The sequence below is a fragment of the Protobothrops mucrosquamatus genome, unplaced genomic scaffold, assembly GCF_001527695.2.
Source record: "Protobothrops mucrosquamatus isolate PMUCROS unplaced genomic scaffold, P.Mucros_1.0 scaffold79, whole genome shotgun sequence".
NCBI lineage: Eukaryota > Metazoa > Chordata > Lepidosauria > Squamata > Viperidae > Protobothrops > Protobothrops mucrosquamatus.
The window spans coordinates 1,506,858-1,526,947 of record NW_015386456.1 but is presented as its reverse complement, the minus strand read 5'-3'; the positions used below and the strand labels follow the sequence as shown (position 1 = coordinate 1,526,947).

General features: G+C 36.1%; 1 protein-coding gene across 1 annotated transcript in view; it reads right to left on the bottom strand.

Moving 5' to 3' along the window:
- Nucleotides 1–20,090, bottom strand: part of CHD7 (chromodomain helicase DNA binding protein 7) — a 183,134-nt gene that overhangs the window by 54,811 nt on the left and 108,233 nt on the right. Inside the window, exons 4-7 of the mRNA XM_015812377.1 lie at nucleotides 15,904–16,042; nucleotides 8,533–8,670; nucleotides 5,564–5,629; nucleotides 148–203 (exon numbers count right to left, since the gene is read on the bottom strand). Of these exons, the coding sequence (XP_015667863.1) occupies nucleotides 148–203; nucleotides 5,564–5,629; nucleotides 8,533–8,670; nucleotides 15,904–16,042 (399 nt within the window). The remainder of the gene's footprint in view (nucleotides 1–147; nucleotides 204–5,563; nucleotides 5,630–8,532; nucleotides 8,671–15,903; nucleotides 16,043–20,090) is intronic.

The window sequence follows — 20,090 nt, the reverse complement described above, 5'->3', positions numbered from 1 at the left end:
CTACTCATAGGCAGAACATTATCGGAAACTGATTTGTACTTAACCTTTAGATATTTGTAACTTTTATGTTAAGCAGAGTAATTGTATTACTTATGTCTTACATATTGGGGAACTATTTAAAGAATGCTAAAGTCAGGGCTTGCTTACAAGTTTTTATATTTTACATAGAATTCTTCTGATTGTGTTTCTTCTCCATTCTCCATCTATAAAAAGAAAGATCAATTGTTTTAATTACAAACAACTGTGGTAAATATCACCTTAATCTTACAGTTAATACAAAATACCAGTCAAAAACAGCTTGTGTTTGAAATTTAACACTAACAATAAAAATAGGATCTAATTTTTTATATATTTTTAAAGAAAAAGCAGAGAGAGAGAAATGCAAAAACTTCCCTGAATTTACTTAAGCTTTGAAAATTCTACTCATTACAATTTCCAACACATGAATCATTATAACTCCTCCCTAACCACACACAGCTTCATTCACAACAACTTGACCCCAAAATGGCTTTCTGCCAAACCCACAGTGCTACAGAGAAGCCAAGTGTACCATTTTCTCAGGCAGCAGCCAATTAGCAACTGCACTTCTGAATGCCTTATGTATTATTTTTGGCTGGCTCTTGACTACTTTATATTGTGGTTTTGTGACTTGTTCAAGTAGTGTTTTAATATAGTTTATGGTTCCATAGCATTAGTACTACTAAATAAGTACCCATATTAAGCTGGACTTTAAATGTCATTGTTGTTTTAATGTATTTTTACATAGTTTTACTTAATAGTGCAATTAGATGAAGCCTGGCAAAAATTTCTTGCATATCAAGTAGGTAAAGTAAACAAAAGTCCAAATACTACTTCCATTGCTAAATTTTTAACACAATCCTATTAAGCAGGATGGCATAACATGCAACCACAAAATCTTATTTTAGATTCTGATGCAACTTTAAATTACAATTCTGTGTTTAAAGAGTGTGGACACAACCCAGATGAACAGGACTTTTCAGACTTACAACCATTGTGGCATCCCCATGGTCACATGATCAAAGTCAGGACACTTGATAAACAGCATGTATTTGTGACAGTTGTACTGATTCCAAGTCACAATTGCCATTTCCAACTTTCCCAGCCTGACAAGCAAAATCAATGCAGGAAACTGGATTTGCTTAACAACTGTGTGATTCACTTAGTAACTGCAGTAATTTGCTTAACAACTGTGGCAATAGTGATTAAAAGATCATAAAAAGTGAGCCCAATTCACTTAACAACTTGCTTAACCACAGAAATTCTGATCCCAACTGCAGTCGTAATCAAGGATTACCTGTAGTCTGTTTGCAAAAGGCAATTGTCAAAAACAATTTGGATATAGCTTCTGGTATTATGACTAAAGGTGGAGGGAAAATTTTTCTCCCTCTTCTTGTAGCTTTCAATACACTCTGGTAGAGATGGAGGAAGTTAGTAGATGACTTGCTATCCCCAAAAGGGAACGAATCCCCCAAGGAAACACTGGCAAGTGTTTAGTCATATTTTTTTAGGATGTAGAATGGCCAAGATTTTAAAGTTTTAATTTTTATAGTTTGAAATTGTATTTTGAGTTGTTCTAAACTGATTGAAAGGGGATTTTCAAAAAAGAAATCTAAGTACTCCTCTGTCATAAACTTCTTCCAGCATTAATCAATATTTCAATTTGTTTATTGTTTCATTTAAAATACATTTTTGTAAGCCTAATCATTTACTTTTTGAGATATACCACTTTTTAACTAGGTTCTTAATTTGCTTACATTCTACAACTTAGAATTTTCTAGATATAGTAAACAATATATCCCATTTCCAATCAGGACAACCATTCTAAATATTCTTAGACCTGGTTATTAATACATAATCTGATTTTCATATATTTACTTAAATTATTTAATAAGATATATTAACTGAATAACTACAATACATACAATACATACATTTAGACTTTGTAGATAATTTTGAGATATGAACAACCCAACAGTTTATATCTTTAAAGTACACTGAGGAAAATATATAAAAATGTTTTAAGTTGTAATAGATGCCAAATCTACTTTAACTGTAAAAATCTTATTAGTTTAAATTCAGCTAGTGCATAAATTAAATTCCTCTTTTAGTATTGTGAATTATTATAGTGGTTATGCATGAAGAGATGATTTACTAAAAATTCTTATACTAAACATATGCTGTCCCTTTCTAATTTTTCTGGCACAGGTTGCACTTAAAGATGATCCCTCCACCTCACAGTGTAACTAAGAAAAATTCTTTTTCTTTTTTAGAATATTATTTTTAGTTAAACTGACTTGTACTGCATGGTAGTCTAATGAATAGACTTTTTAATTGAAAAATTTAATATAACTCCATATATCTGAGTCTGTTGTTTTCTTCACAGCAATTCTAACCTTTATTTGTATTCTGCAAAAGTCTTAAGGAAACAACAGACTCAGATACATGGAGTTATATATATCGTGTTTCCCCGAAAATAAGACTGGGTTCTTTCTCTTTTTTTTGCCTCCAAAAGAGGCGCCAGGTCTTATTTTGGGGGGATGTTTCCACCAGCACCGACAGCCCCGCCCAGCAAGTCCACTTCTGAGACCAAAGGAGCAGGTTCATTCTGCAGCTGCATTCTGGCCTGCATTTTGCAGTCAGGCCTTTCCGGAAGGCCTAGGCAGCTGAGTACCTAGCTATTGAATCTACAGCCCATCTTGGCTGCAGAGGCCTTCCAGAAAGGCCTGTGACTGAGAAATCCAGGCCTGGCTGCAGAAGACCTCTGCAGAAAAGTGGGCCAGCGAGGAGAAACCTGGCTGCAGAGTAAGTGGGTGCGGGCTCCGCACACCCCTACCCCCGCCCTAGTTTGATTTTTAAGTGTATGCCTCGCCCCAAAACTAGGGCTTATTTTCGGGGTAGGGCTTATATTAGGCCCACTCCCCAAAATCAAGCTAGCACTTATTTTCGGGGTAGGCCTTACTTTCAGGGAAACATGGTACACACATACACACACACACACACACTATATATATCAGCTCTGGATTGAGCTGATGCAGGCAAAAGACAAGAGAGAGAGGGTATAAATCCGACTGTCCCACAAGTTTTTCGTGAGTAGGAGAAGGGGACAGAGAACATCGATTGTTTCTCTCTTTCTTGGACACCGGATCCCCCGATTACGGAGACGAATTGTACGTCTGTCGGGTCCAAGCTTAGAGCCTTCCCATACAGACTGAGATGAAACCAAATAAGGTTAGAAATAGCTATACATATACATATATATATACAGTTTTATAGTTACATGTATTGGCTTTTCATACCAAAATAAACTCATGATTATTTATAAATTTATATAAGACTGTTTACAAGGATAAAATGATGTACAAGTAAAAAAAATAAAGCTGATGGAATCATCAATACAAAGTAAGCAATAAAATATTGATCACCAAACAAAAAATAATTAAACAAAAATATGTATTTAAAGCAGCCCACAATTAAACTATAAAATCTTCTTGTTTTCAAAACATATTTGAGAACTTTTAGCTTTGTATCCAATTGCATCCATTTGCCAAAAATTAATTCTGCCCCTGCACACCCAAAATTGCTTTAGAAGAGTTAGGTGGTCTGTAGCAGACTTGAGGGGAGAATAAGGAAACTGGAGAGCTAGAAAATTTAGGAATTTTTTTTATTACATTTAAGAACTTTCTTCATGTAGGGCTGTATGTAAGCTATAGAGAAACAGTTTGAAAAGCCTGGTAGGGCTTTTCAAGATTAACTATTAAACAGGCTACATTTTATGTTTTCTATCTCATCTCAATCTCATTTTCTTTGTAGAGTTCTCGATCAGTCCTAGAAACTGATTTCAGAATCAGCACTTAAAGATGCAAGAAGCTAAACATCTTTTTGACTTTAAGTCAGCTGTACCAAGAGCGCAATCTCTTTTTCAAACATAGATCTGGGATAGCAAGTAAATATCATGCCCATAGCTACCCTTCTCTACTGTTTCAGCTGCCTTTACAGCAGTGCTTCCCAACCTTTTCCCTTCATTATCCAAAACTGCTTATCAGAATGTTCCTTTTTCCCAATGTAGAGGCAGGTAGTCCCCAACTTAGAACCACTAAATGACCAATCAATGTTATGACTAACTTTCCAGGACTACTTATTCCTTGAATTCAGAGTTCCGTTCCCCCCCCCCCGGTCTGGTGATTGCAGTTTGAGTATACAGCAACTGGCCCACGTTTACCACTCTTTGCAGCTTCCCACGGTCCCAGAACCAAAATGTTTTTTTGCCAGAAATTGGTCTTTACCTCCCGTTTTCAGCAAAAAATGCTTATTCAGACAATGGATTTGCTTAATGACTATGGTGTTCGCTTTACAATGGCAGATTTGCTTAACAACCATTGCAAGAAGGTCATGAAATTGGGCATTGGTCACATAGTGATTAGCGTGACTTAGCACGACCATAATTCTGGGTTCAATTATGGTTATAAGTCAAGGACTATCTGTAAAAAACCTTTACCCAATTTTTGGTGATTACCCATGTTTGAGAAACATTGTTCTACAGAATAAGGCAGGCTACAGTTTTGGATATGGCTGTTAGGTCTCTTTGGTAGTTGCCTCAACCAAAAATAATTCTTCCTATCAAGATTATCACATATTAAGATGAAAGGGAGAGGTGAAAATAAATTCAGCAACTGGACTATTTCCAATTTAGAATCAATTTAACTCTCATTACATTACTGTGGAGACTTTCTTAGTTTCTAACAGCTTTCTCATGTACCAGAAAAGTGGTGGCTTTTTTCACTGATAATGGAGGAGTCTGAAGGTCACCATTCACAAAACTATCTCCTGAATATAAATCACTCTCTAATAAATATTGTTAAGAAGTTACTGGCAGGGCAAAAGAATCTAGCCAAGGTAGCAAAATGTGGACAACATATGCTTTAGATCAGGGGCCCCCAACCTGTGGGCTGCAGCCTATTGGCCACAGGGCAGCGTGAGTGGCTGGCCGGTGCTCACATGTGAGCGTTGCCGGCATTCGCAACCCCACTCGCATGAGCATCACAGGCATTCACAGCCCCACTCATGCTGTGTTCACACACACACCCACAAAACCATCCCTTTCCCCATCCCGCTCTGGGCTGCCAACCCCGAAAGGGGTTGATATACATTTTAGATGATATACATTTTAGTCTGGCCCTAGTAAGAGTATTATTAATGCTCTTTCTAGTCTAATCACTTCAGCCAGAAAGAGAGGTGAAAATATTTAGTGATGGGCGGCCCCCTCCTGTTGGAGATACAAAATATTCTGTAGAATTCAAGGTAAAAACTATAAGGATATGAGTTCAGTGCATTGGATCTAGCAAAGTAGCTTATTCTATCACAACCTAAAGCAGATAAATAAATGTATAGACAGACAAACGATACACTCTCTTACAGAGCAAATAATCTGGCCTCAATACAAAACCCCTAATATTATTTTTGTATGTACTACTATTAAAGCATAATTCTAATTTACAGTGAAACAAGCTATTCTAAAAATGAAAATTAAGATAATAAACATTACCTGTTTCTTAATTATGCGGCTACTCAAAATTTTTTCTACTACAGGACCATCAGCATCAGAAGATTCCTTAAAATGAAATATTTCATAGTAACTATTGAATAAAAGTACAGAAAAGAACAGCCATATTGTTAAGACGGGTCATCTCTATTATTGGTCTCTGGATATATCTAACTTGAACTCCCATAATTCTCAGTCACTTTGGAGAAAATTATATCAAATATAATATTGAAGTTTTCAAATTCCAGGCTTAAAAATTATTTTTAAAGGTTCACCATCATTCCCCACCATTCTGTCTGAACTGAAGAAACTTCTTGAATGAGAAGTGAAACGTTTTCAAGGAAAAAACCAAGAAAGTCCAGTTGCCTTTTTGAAAAGCACCTTTGGGACAACTATGACCTGGATGATTGAGATTTCCATAGAAACATCATCATGTTTGATTTCAATATAAGATAAATATTGTAAATTTTTTTCAGTCAGATTTTAAAGAAAGAATTTTCCATTCTCAATTGTGCAGTTGTGCAGCAGCCACTTTGGAAGAGAACTTACATTTTTTTGTTTCCTCCCCTTTTTTATAGAATATAGAATATAGCTACATCTACATGCAGAGAGTTGGAGGTAATATAGTTTACTAGGACAACTTTTTTTCAGCATCCTGTTATCCCTCCCAGGTAAACCAGACAAGAAACACAAACAGGCCAGTTAATTTTAGTTTATTGTAAGACTACATTTCAAGTCTGAAAGTACAAATTTGTCTCTTTTAACTGTCTGATCAAGTTTCTTTCTCTGATCATCCAGCCACTGGGGGCTCCTCCTGTTCTTGTCTGATCCTTCTCTAAGAAGCATCTCTTTCCTTCATCCCTCCAGGTCATTCCCACATACCATTACATATTCCAAAATCACTATACATATAGCTCTTTTGGTGTTTCACGTATTAGGAAGGAAGGAAGAATTATTGAGAAATAAGGGTAGAGAAGAGACAAAGCAGGAAAAATATAAGGAGCTATCAAATAAAGAAGTTCGTGAACCAAAGGGTAGAAATTACAAGTTAAATTTTAAATCCTGGAAATATGGCTGCTTACAATTCCTAGAAACAATCTAAGAGAAACTCATTTATCTCTGGAAATGGTTAAGGGGCTAGGTCATTTGCTCTATTACAAAAGTTGCTTTTTCAAATGGAAGAAACATATTCTTAAATCATTTATAGTTTAAAGAAGATGTCTTCTCATTCTGCTATAAATTCTGCTCAATAAATATATAATAAAAAATTATGTTAGCTTTGTAAAGGATCATTATATATTTTTAATGCTGATATTAATCAAAAAACCTTATTTTTATTTACAAACTTTATGCTGCATTTTTATTTTACTCCAATATTCAAGAAGTCTTACAGCAATTTAAAAAAGTACATTAACAAAGTTAATGCAATAAAATGAAACAATAAATCAGTCTATAAAATACGTATCAATTAAAGCAGACATGTCAAACTGAAGGCCCACGGACTAGATCCGGCCCATAATGTGTTTAGATCTGGCCTGCAAGCAGACTAGTAATAGGAGGTGACTAAGTATGTAGTGGGGGAGGGGGGGTGAGCTGAAGTGCGGCAGCGCAAGAGAAGCCTGGGGGAGAGTCAGTTGGAGATGTGGTGTTGCTGGGGCTCTGCTGAGGCCCCGGGATTTGGGGCAGCCTTGGGGGTAGCTGGCAGCTGCACACAGTCTTCCAAGTAAGAGTCAGCTGGAGCTCTGGGGCTGCCAGAGTTTGGTGGGGACCTCAGAATCAGTGCACGCAGCTCCAGCTGATAAGCATTGCGTGAAAAGTCCAGCTGCGCAATGAGTGAACTCATGGAGGAAGAGAGGAGACAATATAAAAGGGTGTTTTGGCGGGAAGGAGGAGGAGTGAAGGGAGAGAGAAGGGATAGGGAGGAGAGATGTCTATGGGGGCAAGCCTGAGGTAGAGAAGGGGATAGAATAAGAGAGGCTCCCATGAGGCAAGCCTGAGGGAGAAAAGGAAACTAGCCCTTTGAAGGCAACCATACTGATGCAGCCTTCAATGAAATTGAGTTTGACAGTCCTAAATAAAGGCTCAGTGTTCACTGTTTCCCTAAACATTCGGAGAGCTAAATGCATCTCATTAGTTTTTTTCTGAATATTCAAATAGTTGATTTTCTACTAACAGAGGTATCTTCAGAAGAGCTTCTCCTGCTATCTCGAGTAATAGGGCAGAAGTAGTATGGATGGGGCAGCCCTGCAAATAATCAGGTCCTAAACCAGTGCCTTAAATTTGTCTAGCAGGCAACTGGTAGCAAGTGGAGTGTTCCAAATGCAATTTCCAGAAACTTCTCAAGGATAATTTCAATTTCAACAATTCCCTCGTTTACTTATATACTCTGTTGCAAATATTTGACACAGCACTGGAAAAGATTTAAGAAAGCTTTTAAAAATAATTACTGAACAAATATTTCACTATGCCCACTTTCACCAATGGTTTCCTAAGTTAGTTATATGAATTTTTTTAAAGGTTGTAATAGTACTCATTTCATATTATCACTATTCATTTTATTCAACTCATTTTATCCATCATTTACACTACATAAAAAAATCAAGCATATCCCACTGCTTACTAAAAGACAGTAATTTCATAAAGGGGTTCTTATAGTACCTGACAGCAGGAGACTAGCTTGAGTGGTTTATTAAGTCATAGAAGCCAGACCACTGAATTCATGGAGGTAAATTCTGCCTCTTTGGAGCCTAGTTTTAAGCTTTTCAATACAGACCATTAATTTCACTAAATTGTGTAAAATTACATATTGTTGGCATGTAAAGAAAACGTGAATGAACACAGCCTTTAAGAATCTAAATAACTAATTTATTTTGGCATATTGAGCCAAACTGTGATGGAAATCCCTTGGAGGGGGAGCAACACTACAATATTGTACAAAATTTTTAGTTTATTCCACATAAATATGAACAGACCTGTTGTTCAGACTGAGAGTTATTTGAAGGTGAGTTTCTTCCAACAGCATCTGCATCATCAACTTCTTCATCAGAAATCTTGAATTCCAAGTCTTCTGTATAACGCTTTCTTTTAACTTGCCTGCTAGAGCGCCTCTTCTGAAAAAGAAATAAGAAATAAACGTGTATGCTTCTACTTTGTTAACGGTAATAATTATTTGTTCCTAGTCCCATCAATTAGTTCTTTAATATAGAATGGTTTTCTTCTGTTGGGCTGATGTTCAAGTTCAGATATCACTGTGGGAGAATCCTATGTACATGTGAATGATGTAATACCCCAATAGCCAGGCTCATTTGGGCTATGAACTACAATATTTGCATCACCATTTGTTTACTGAATTTCTACCTCACTTTTCCACCAAAACTGCAGCATGTGAATTCTTAATGATAAACTTTCAAAACAACCCCATTAGTGACATTCTGGAAAAACCTAGATTGATTTGAAACACAGGTTTCATATCAGAGATCTTAACTTGTATAAATAGCATGAGCAAGCTTGAGTGGAATTTAGCTTTGGTTGTGCTTGTGGCATACTGGCCAAAATATTTCAAAACTGATTGGTGTGGTGTCTTTAGTATTAGCAAGGTTTGCTGCATGGGATATAGGTCTAGTATGCTAGTCTACCATTTTATTGTCTTATAAAAAGTGTTATGTAAAAGTTTCAATTGACCAGAACCATGATGATCCCATGAAATATTAAAGATTCTAGCTTAAACTCTAAGTAGGGCACAAAGTAAAAGGTATAAATTCATGAAAATGTTGTATTTCTGTGAAATTAAGAAAAAATGAAAGGATGTAACATCAGAAAGAAGCTTATCCTCTGAAGTGGACTTGTTTGCATGCAAAGAAATCCAAATGGTTTAATTATGGATAAAAAAATTAAAATACATGTCAGAAAATATGAACTGGTATAATCTACAATGCACAGAAAGGCAAAGGTTAGTAATAATTGTATGATACATTGCCCTGAATAGTGAAATTGAAAAAATATGTAGTTTTTAATATATGGATTTAGTATAAATCTATTCACAAAATATACATGGAGAAAAATGAATACAATTCTAAAGGCACAATTGATTTTATTGTTTATGAAACACTGACAGACTTAGGAAAGGCTATAAGAATTATCAGAGATTCTAAACCTGGAACAGACCATCTTTTGATAGTACCAAGAGTAGATCTTTGGAAAAGTTATACAGAAGAAAAGGAAAAACAAAATGCAAGAAAGAAGAATGAAAGAAAAACTATGAATCCTGTATGAAGTATTAGATGACAGATTAAGTTGTAAGGAATGATGTGTGGAAGCAGACTGGAACAGAGTGAAGACAATAATGTAAATAAAATGTTACACAAGTGTGAAGAGTTACTTTTAAGGGTAAGTATGAAAAATGATTGATGGAATGATGTAAGTGCATATAAGAGAAGAATTGCTGTAGAAATGAAGATGGGAGAAAACAAATGTATAAAGATAGATGCAAAGAATGCAAAGACAGAAAGGAACACTTAGCATTAAAAGGAACAAAGAAAAAATAGAGCAATTTTGATGTGTATAAACATAAGTTTGTTCCATCAGAAAGAATGCTAATTTGGGTGTTTTAGATTTACATTTGTGGTATATCAATAACTAGAATTGCAATTAACATTACAAATGTTAATATCTAAACAACTGATAGCATGTAAATCATGAAGGCTGTGAGAATAATGAAAAACAGAAGTCTGCAGGTATAGTTAAACTATGTATGTGATTTTCTTATTGACTAGCTATGTGACTTTTTGTGAATTCATCTGTGCCAGATGCCCAAAATGCTGTTACTGTTTCATTGTGTAAAAGGAATGACAATAAAAATAAATGCAGAAACCACAAGAGGATTTCTTCATTTAGTGTACCCGGGAAGACGTTTAGCAGAATTCAAAGTGAAAGGACATTACAGATGACAATAATTTGCAATAAGCAAAATTTGGGAATATAATAATTTTATGTCTGGCAGGGTATATGCAAACCAGAATTTTTTTGCTTTTCAATGTGCTGTTGAGAAGGTGAGAAAGAAATTTTACTGTATGTTTGCTGATTTATTAAAAAAATAAAGTGTATAATTTGAATTATGCAATATTTTCTGTCAATATGAAAGTTTGTATTGGATGTAATAATAATAATAATAATAATAATAATAATAATAATAATAATAATAATAATAATAATAATAATAATGAAGTTGGAAGGTACTTAACAATTGTCGATAAGAAAGACAAAAAAGTCTGGATAGTGGACGTGGCAGTGCCTGGAGACAGCAGAATAGACAAGAAAGAACTGGAGAAGATAACAAAATACAAAGACCTACAAATAGAAATAGAAAGACTGTGGCAAAAGCAAGCAAGGGTAGTACCAATAGTAATAGGCGCCTTGGGTGCAATCCCAAAACAACTGGAGCACCACATGAACACCATTGGCATTGACAAATTCGCTATTAGTCAATTGCAAAAGGCGGCCTTATTAGGAACTGCTTCCATCCTGCGACGATATCTGTAATACCATCAAACATCCACATCTGCCTATCCCAGGTCCTGGGTAAGGACTCGATAGGTAGACAAAATGCCAAATCCAGTCTGAACATCTGGCTGACTGTGCGATGATCCATAATAATAATAATGAAGTTGGAAAGGACCTTGGAGATCATGAAGTCCAACCCCCTGCTCAGGCAGGTAACCCTATACCATTTTGGACAAATGGCTGTCCAGTTTCTTCTTAAAAACTTCCAGTGTTGGAGCATTCACCGCTTCTGGAGGCAGGTTGTTCCACTGGTTAATTGTTCTCACTGTCAGGAAGTTTCTTCTTAGTTCTAGGTTGCTTCTTCTTTCTTTGGTTAGTTTCCATCCATTGCTTCTTGTCCTGCCTTCAGGCGCTTTGGAAAATAGCTTGACTCCTTCTTCTTTGTGGCAGCCCCTGAGATATTGGAACACTGCTATCATGTCCCCCCTCGTCCTTCTCTTCATTAAACTAGACATACCCAATTCCAGCAACCGTTCCTTATATGTTTTAGCCTCCAATCCCCTAATCATCTTTGTTGCTCTTCTCTGTACTCTTTCTAGAATCTCAACATCTTTTTTACATCGTGGTGACCAAAACTGGATGCAGTATTCCAAGTGTGGCCTTACCAAGGCATTATAAAGTGGTATTAATACTTCACGTGATCTTGATTCTATTCCTCTGTTAATGCAGCCCAGCACTGTGTTGGCTTTTCTGGCAGCTGCTGCACACTGCTGGCTCATATTTAAATGATTGTCCACTAGGACTCCGAGATCCCTCTCACAGTTGCTACTATTGAGCAAGGTACCCCCTATACTATACCTGTACATTTGGTTTTTCTTGCCTAAATGTAGAACCTTACTTTTTTCACCATTGAATTTCATTTTGTTAGATAGAGCCCAGTGTTCAAGTCTGTCCAGAAAACACGATGGAAACAGCATGTGAAAATAAGTACACTGTGAGCACAATTATTAGACAAGTTATATTTTGGAGGATTAATTTTCTTATTGAACAACTACAATGCTCTCGGTCAATCCAAAATGCTAATAAACCTCAAACCTGAATATTTAAGAAAGTAAAAGTGAGGTTTTGGCTTTCTAAGGAGAATATGTGTGCGCAATTATTGGGCAACTATTAGTGTGCAGAATTACCATGCAACTAAATGAAAAATGAAAATTTGCCCATCTCACTCATTTATTTGCATGTTAAAGTGATAATAATAAACAAACAACTCAAAATGTACAAATAAACATTTCTAACATTTAAAAAAAAAATTAGTGACCAATATAGCCATTTTTTACAATAACAGTCATCAGCCTTCCATTCATGGAGTCTGTCAGTTTCTTGATCTGTTGACGATTAACGTTTTGTGCAGCAGCAACCCCAGCTTCCCAGACACTCTTCAAAGAGGTGTACTGTTTTCTTTCACCGTAAAACTCTTGTTTAAGAAAGGTTCACAAGATCTCAACAGGGTTTAGGTCAGGTGAGGAAGGGGGCCATGTCATTATCTTTAAGGCCTTTACTGGCTAGCCACACAGTGGAGTACTTCGATGCATGCGATGGAGCATTGTCCTGCATAAAAATCATGATCTTCTTGAAAGATGCAGACTTTTTCCTGTAGCACTGCTTGAAGAAAGTGTCTTCTAAAAACTGGCAATAGATTTAGGACTTGATTTGAGTCCATCTTCAACCCCAAAAGGTCCAACTAGCTCATCTTTAATAATGCCAGCCCATAGCAGTATTCCACTTCCACCTTGCTGATGTCTGAGTCAAAGTGGAGCTCTGTGCTAGTTAATGATCCAGCCACAGGCCCATCCATCTGGTCCGTCAAGAGTCACTCTCATAAAACCTTTGAAAAATCTGTCTTCAGATGGACTTTCTTGTGTTTCTTTTGAAGACATTTCGCTTCTCATTCAAAAAGCTTCTCTGGCTAGATGGGGAATGGAAGGATTTATATTGCTTATAGACAGATGATCAATTGCATTTGGATGAGAAGAGAAACGTCTTCAAAAAAAAGTCCAGTTGCCTCCTGAAAAAAACACCTTTGGGACAACCATATCTGGATGACTGAGAATCTCCATAGACATCTGTCTTTAGATATTTCTTGGCCCAGTCTTGCCATTTCAACTTATGTGTCTTGTTTAGTGGTGGTCGGGTTTCAGCCTTCCTTACCTTGGCCATGTCTCTGAGCATTCAACACCTTGTACTTCTGGGCACTCCAGGTAGGTTGCAGTTCTGGAATATGACACCTCTGGAGGATAATGGGTTCCTGGTAGCTTCACATTTGATTCTTCTCAAATCTTTGGCAGTTAATGTCTTTTTTTCTCAACACGTTTCTTGTGACCCTGTTGACTATTTGCAACAAAATGTTTGATGGTTCTGGATCATGCCCCAATATCTTAGCAATTTCAAGAGTGCTGCATCCCTCTGAAAGACTTTTTACAATTTTTTACTTTTTAGAGTCAGTTAAATCTCTTTTTTTGCCCATTTTACCTGAGGAAAAGAAGCTGCTTAATAATTATGCACACCTTGATATAGGGTGTTGATCTCCTTAGGCCATACCCTCCCTCATTACACAAATACACATCACCTGATATGCTTATATCCACTAAGCACTCAAGTTTATACAGCTTGGAGGTCGAAAAGATACATGAAAATGATGATATGGTTAAAATACTCGCTTAATAATTATGCACACAGTGTAACATATTTAGCAAATGATTCAATACTGAGCAAGCAGTAAAATAAATATGTGTGGTATCTCCTTGGGTGTTTAGTATATTTATGAATTAAATATATAAGGAATATTTGTGGTGGTGTTAGAAGTGAAGACATCAATGTATAAATACTTTTGTATGTTGACAATGCTATGTTTTTGGCTGAGAATAACTTAAACAAATGATAGATTGTAGAATGCAATAAGGAATATGGATCTGAAAATAAATATATTGATGATCTAGATAGCAGTGCCTGACAGGAGAAATGGTGTGAATGAATAGAAGTTATACCTAAAAACAGAAAAGATTAATTTGTTTAGGTTGGCAGAATGTTTACTTCAGATGGGAAAATGGTTAGAGAATTTTAAGATGTACAAATACTGCTTGAACTGTAATGGGATAGTATGTGATCATTGTGAAAAATAACTTGTTTGAATATATATGTATGATTCTATCTACTTTTTAAGTGGATTTCAGAGTTGAGTATATTGGAAGAAACATAAACCGGAATGGAGAAGGAATGGGGTATTTTTTGATAAAATAAGGTTAAGAACAAATAGATGCTGAATGAATGAATATAAAACTGAATGACCTATACAAAGGAAACCTGTTTAGATGGCTTGGCCATATAAAGAAAAAAGGATCAAATTCCAAAACAATCATATGAAGAAACAGTGAAAAAGTCATGATTAGATAAAGCTGATGAGATCCTCAAAAAAAGAGGTTGTAGAACAATAAAATATGATATAGGGATATGATGGAAACAAGAATAGGTCATAATGATAGATATAAGGAGAGAGAAAACTGCACTGCTAAAAACTATTTAGATTTTCTTTTCTTTTTCAAATCCTTTTTTTTAAATTATTTACTTTTTCTACATTTTGTATAACACTTCTTACTCTGAAATGGAATAGCTTATGTGTATGTGAGTATACATGTAAATAAAACTCAATTCAACTAAAGCTATAATTTAAAAATTCATAAATAAGAATAGACAGCAACAGATTAAACCATATCAGCAATAAAATCAATTTACATTTTAAAACCTGCCTGAATACAAATAATGCAATAGGAAGCCAGACTGACACTTTTTCAGGAGTTTTAAACCTTTATAATCTTTATTATAAAATCATTTGATTTTGAATTATATGACTAGGCTCAACTTTCTTAGCTTATCTGAACCATTAGCTTATGGTGACTTTTTAACTATGATCATAATGCCTAGCAAGGATAATTGCAAGCTTACAAAGTGAGATTGTTTAAGAGCAAGAAGATAAGACCCAAAGTTCAAAAGAATGGATTCTCTAGTTTTCCATTCACACGATAAGGTTGAAAAAATAGACTGCACACATTCAAATGCTAATCATTCATAGTATGCCAAGTTAGGTCAGGAATTCTGGCTTTTGAGTACCAGAAGTTCTGCTGTATTAGTTGCAGTGATCTACTATAATAAGAATCGTAAAAATAAATCATGAGAGCCAGTTTAGTGCAGTAATTAAGGACATCAGGATATAAACCAAGAGACCATGAGTTCTAATCTCGCGTTCGACACAAAGCTATCTGAGTGACTGTGGGGCAGTCAATTTCTTCCTCAGTTGAGGAAGGACTTCCCAAAAAACCTTGACAAGAACACTGCAGGGACTTGTCCAGGCAGGCACAGGAATTAACACGGACCTGAAGGAATGAAAAAAAAACCCAAACACAAAACTAGTCTTTTGGGTATATATCTATTCTATTTCTTTCCCATCTCCTATTCCAGAAGGACTTCAGTTTCTATTTTTTATTAACTACAATTTACCAGAATGTTCCAAACCTAATCTTTCATTAAATTTCAGTGAGTTGAAAAAAGTCATCATCATAATTGGGCTTACCTCAAGGAACTTATTCTTGATAGAGCACTATACAATTCAGATAAAATGAGGCATGATTAACCTGACAGCAAATGTACATTTCAAAATTTCTCATCAGTTTTTTTTTAAAGAAGTGGTGTGCTTTTTTTTTCTCGTAAAACTAAATCATAGATTAGCATTATATCTGAAGGAGGCCATAGTGCTCAACAATCAGGTATGAACAAATGACCAATGGAAGTACCTGAATTCCTGCATCATCTTCCTCTTCAGGATGTGGTGATCCTAGTGGTGTTTTTTCCACATCTGAGTTTTCAGAACCTTCCTTTCCCTTGTTGACCTTTTTCTTCACTGCACTAGATTCTGATTCTGCTTTCTTGTTACTGAAATAGAAATACCTTTAATCAGTATTGCATATGCAAATCTTTTCCTATTCTGAAATGGAGTAGAGTTCCTGAAAGTATTACAGCTGTTTAAATTTCCTCAATCCAATTAACTTTTTAAATATTTTATAAATGCTATTGGACCCATTTAATTGCAAAACACATATAACCAAAATAAATATAAAAATGTCAGTTTGTTGAACATGTTAATAAAGTATACACAATAAAACTGAAATTGAGAAAAGTAATTGAAGGACAAATCTTGAAATGCTTATCTTAAGCAGCATACACATACATGTACACAGACCCTGTATTATCTTCCTTTAGAATTCTCCTTTCTTAGGTGGATAACCCAACACTGCATAGGTCGGTATTAAAATGAGGCAAGGATAGAGATGATGAACTTACATAAAAAGTAAAACCTGGCCTCTAGTAAATAAAATTCTGGTACTTCCAAAACCATACATGTAGAACACTGAGCATTCATAATGTCTTCATATTGCCAGGCATAATTACAGTAGAGTAAGCATATAAGAATGTTAAATCTGTTGAGATTTATTAATATTCTATTCAGGACATAAATGGCAATTTTTGCTTCCATGTGGGAATTCTGAAAAATATTCACATAAGAGATGAAAGAAAAATTAATAAATTTGAATGTAAGGTATACATGTTATTTAAAGACAAAATCATGAATATTCAGCTGAATTTACTTTAATAACTTGAAAAACAAATATGCATGAAAACATACACAATTGCACAGAACTCCATCAGATATGTTATGTCAAATTCCTAGCAATTGTACATGTACTTTTGTCAAATGTATTCATGATATTCAGAATTCAAGGAAGAAAACAAGAGAGATTGGATAATTTATTGAGTTAAATGTTTTCATTTGACATTTTATATTTAAGTCATACAAATAGGTTTCTAAAGAGGCTGATCTAGAATCATTCTAATCCATTATTTTTACATGAACACTGAAGAATAAAATTCTTTATACTTCCAAAATGTCAATTTATAAACACACATTTAATTTTCGAAACGCTGAAAAAAAATTCTGACATTGCAAAACATTGTTTGATATATGTTAAGAGTCAGAAGACAATCTTTTTCTTCAAAATGAATCTTCACAACTGTTCTGTTTCCAACCATGCCAGTATATATACTACATGGACAGTAGCCTCCCCTACTATGAGGCTCCATTTCCAGCATTTATTTCCGCTCTAACTGCCACAAATTATACAATGCTACAGCTGAATGCTGGGCCCCTTTCCTTTCATCTGCACGCCAAGAGCAATCAGATTACCCTGGTAACCAGTGATCACATGATCAGCACCTGCTCTTTTGGCTGGATGCCACTGACTAAAGCCATCTGCTTCCCTCAATCAGCTTTCAAACATTTTCAACACCTGCGCTGCAGCATTTTGTGGTTTCTTTTATCAAATCAGTGGAAAACTGCTTCCCAAACTTTACACATTTCTCAAATTTGTTTAAATCAAAGGTAAGCCTGTCGTGCCTGAACTGTTGCCAGATAAAGCAAGTTGACAGGTTACTACTTTTTACTGGTGACCTCTATCAATCAGACTATACAATTTAGCTTAATAATGGTTAGCATACCTTGTGTGCAGCATGAGTAGCTTATGAGTAGCTAGCTTGACATATTGATGAATTCTTTAGAGCAAGTTTGATAACCTGCTAATATCCTAAAAAGTGATAACATGCTTTGTATTCTTTTTTAAGGCAGAAAATTCAAATACTTACATAGAAATAAGTTTTACTCTGAACTGAATTAAATTGTGTACAGAACCAGCTTTTTTTTTACTAGTATTAACCATACCTATCAACGAGACAGGAAATGGCTCTAGACAAACAAGATACACTTAAATGTGTGGTTGTTTAGAATTATCTTTTCCTTTTCCAGACTGGGCTCAATGTCTTCTATATACCGTAGTTTTGTACCACTATTCTTCATTTCAGAAACCTAACTTGCTATTCAGAAAAACATTAGGGATTTGCAGACTTTTGTTCTGCAGGGGTGTCAAACTTGCAATGTTACAAGATGTGTCACGACGTATTATTTTTTTGCCATTGCCGGCAATGGGGTGGGCATGGTTTCGCTATGATGCATCTGGCCTAAGGGCCGGCAGTTTGACACCCCTGATCTACCGCAAATTATCCAGAAGCTAGCTATATAGATGCTAAGTTATTTTCTGCCAAGATAGATAGGTAGAGTGTGGAAGAACAGGCTGCTGGGAAAATTGCAGTCACTTGTGCTGTCTTCTGCTCCTCTTATTTGAGCTTTCTCCCCAATGGCACCACAGCAGAATTGCTTATAAAAGGCTTAAGTTTGAAACAGGTGGGGAGGAGACATGTGGGCTTTTGTAACTCAACAACAAACAGAAAGATGTTAAATAAAAAGTATTTTCTTCACAGACAAGGAAGGGTTTGGAAGAAAAGGAAGAGGCACAGCGAAGCCCAGCATTGAGAAGGTGCCAATGCTTTACTTACTGCCTTTAATAAAGTAGAAAATAACAGTAAAAGAAATCCTAGAAAAAAATGAGGGAGAAGATTTAAAGACAGACTAAGGTGTGTAAAAGTAAAACATGGCTGCATATTAGTAGTAGTAGCAGTAGTAATAGTATACTAGTAGTAGAAACAGTATATCCCAAAGGCACTTTTTCAAAATGCAACTGGACTTTGTTTTTCCTTGAAGACATTTTGCTTTTCATCCAAGAAGCTTCTTCAGTTCTCACTAAATGATGGAGGATAGAAGAATTTATGTTCCTTACAGTCATCTGGTCATTAGCCCTCTTTCTGAGAGTCATTGAGGCCATTTGGAGGTTTATTTGTGCCCTCCGGGTCACCTGAATGAGTGTGGAACCTTCTTGGAACTGCTAAAAAGACTGTTTGGAAATAAGAGATATTGCTCCCCCCTGTTGAGAAAAGTCTGTTCAATCTTAATGCAGATGGCCTCTTTGACCCCTTTCAAACCAGTGGTCCTCTCTGTCCAGAATGTGGACTTTGCTGTCTTCAAAAGAGTGGGCCTTTGTCTTTCAAATGCAGATGGACTGCTGAATCTTGCCCTGATGTGTTTGCTCCCCTATGTTGTGCAATGTGTTTGTGAAATGGTTGTTTTGTTTCTCCAATGTACAAATCAGTACATGTTGTACTGCATATATCATATTGCTCAGTTTGTGTCTGGGTGTTTTATCCTTGGGGTGGACAAGCTTCTGCCTTTGTGTATTTTGAAGTTTAAAGTGTCCATGTATATTATGTTGGTTGAAAATCTTCCTGAACTTTTCAGATATTCCTGCAACATATGGAATGACTTTGCAAATTTGGGTTATTTGCTGGTACTCTGCTGTAGTTACAAACCCATCTTTCCATTTTTTTATACTGGTCCTTTTGGACCGTCAGCTTGTCAGAAAGCTCTTTGTGCAACCATGCTGGTCTCATCAGGTGTCCTGTTTTAATTTCTTTGTGGTATTTGTTTAAGCCTTTATTACCTTATTTATTTATTTATTTATTTATCAAATTTATACCCCGCCCTTCTCCTAACGGACTCAGGGCGGCTTACAGCCAGTTAAAACAGATAACTAATACAATAATACTAATTTTAAAATATGATTAAAATGAAATATTCATTATTGGCCGTTTCTTTTTAAAATTATTTTAAAATACCCCTTAGGCCAGTCCGGCTAGCTGAAATAGCCATGTCTTGAGGGCGCGGCGGAAGGAGGGGAGATCCGGAATCACCCGGATCTCTGGGGGTAGTTCGTTCCAAAGGGTGGGGGCTCCAACAGAGAAGGCCCTCCCCCTGGGGGTCGCCAACCGACACTGTCTGGTTGACGGCACCCTGAGGAGACCCTCTCTGTGGGAGCGTATCGGCCGATGAGAGGTAATCTGAGGCAGAAGGCGGTCTCGGAGATAACCAGGTCCGATGCCATGGAGCGCTTTAAAGATGATAATCAACACCTTGAAGCGCACCCGGAAAGCCACCGGCAGCCAGTGCAGCTCGCGCAGCAGCGGCGTTACATGGGAGCGA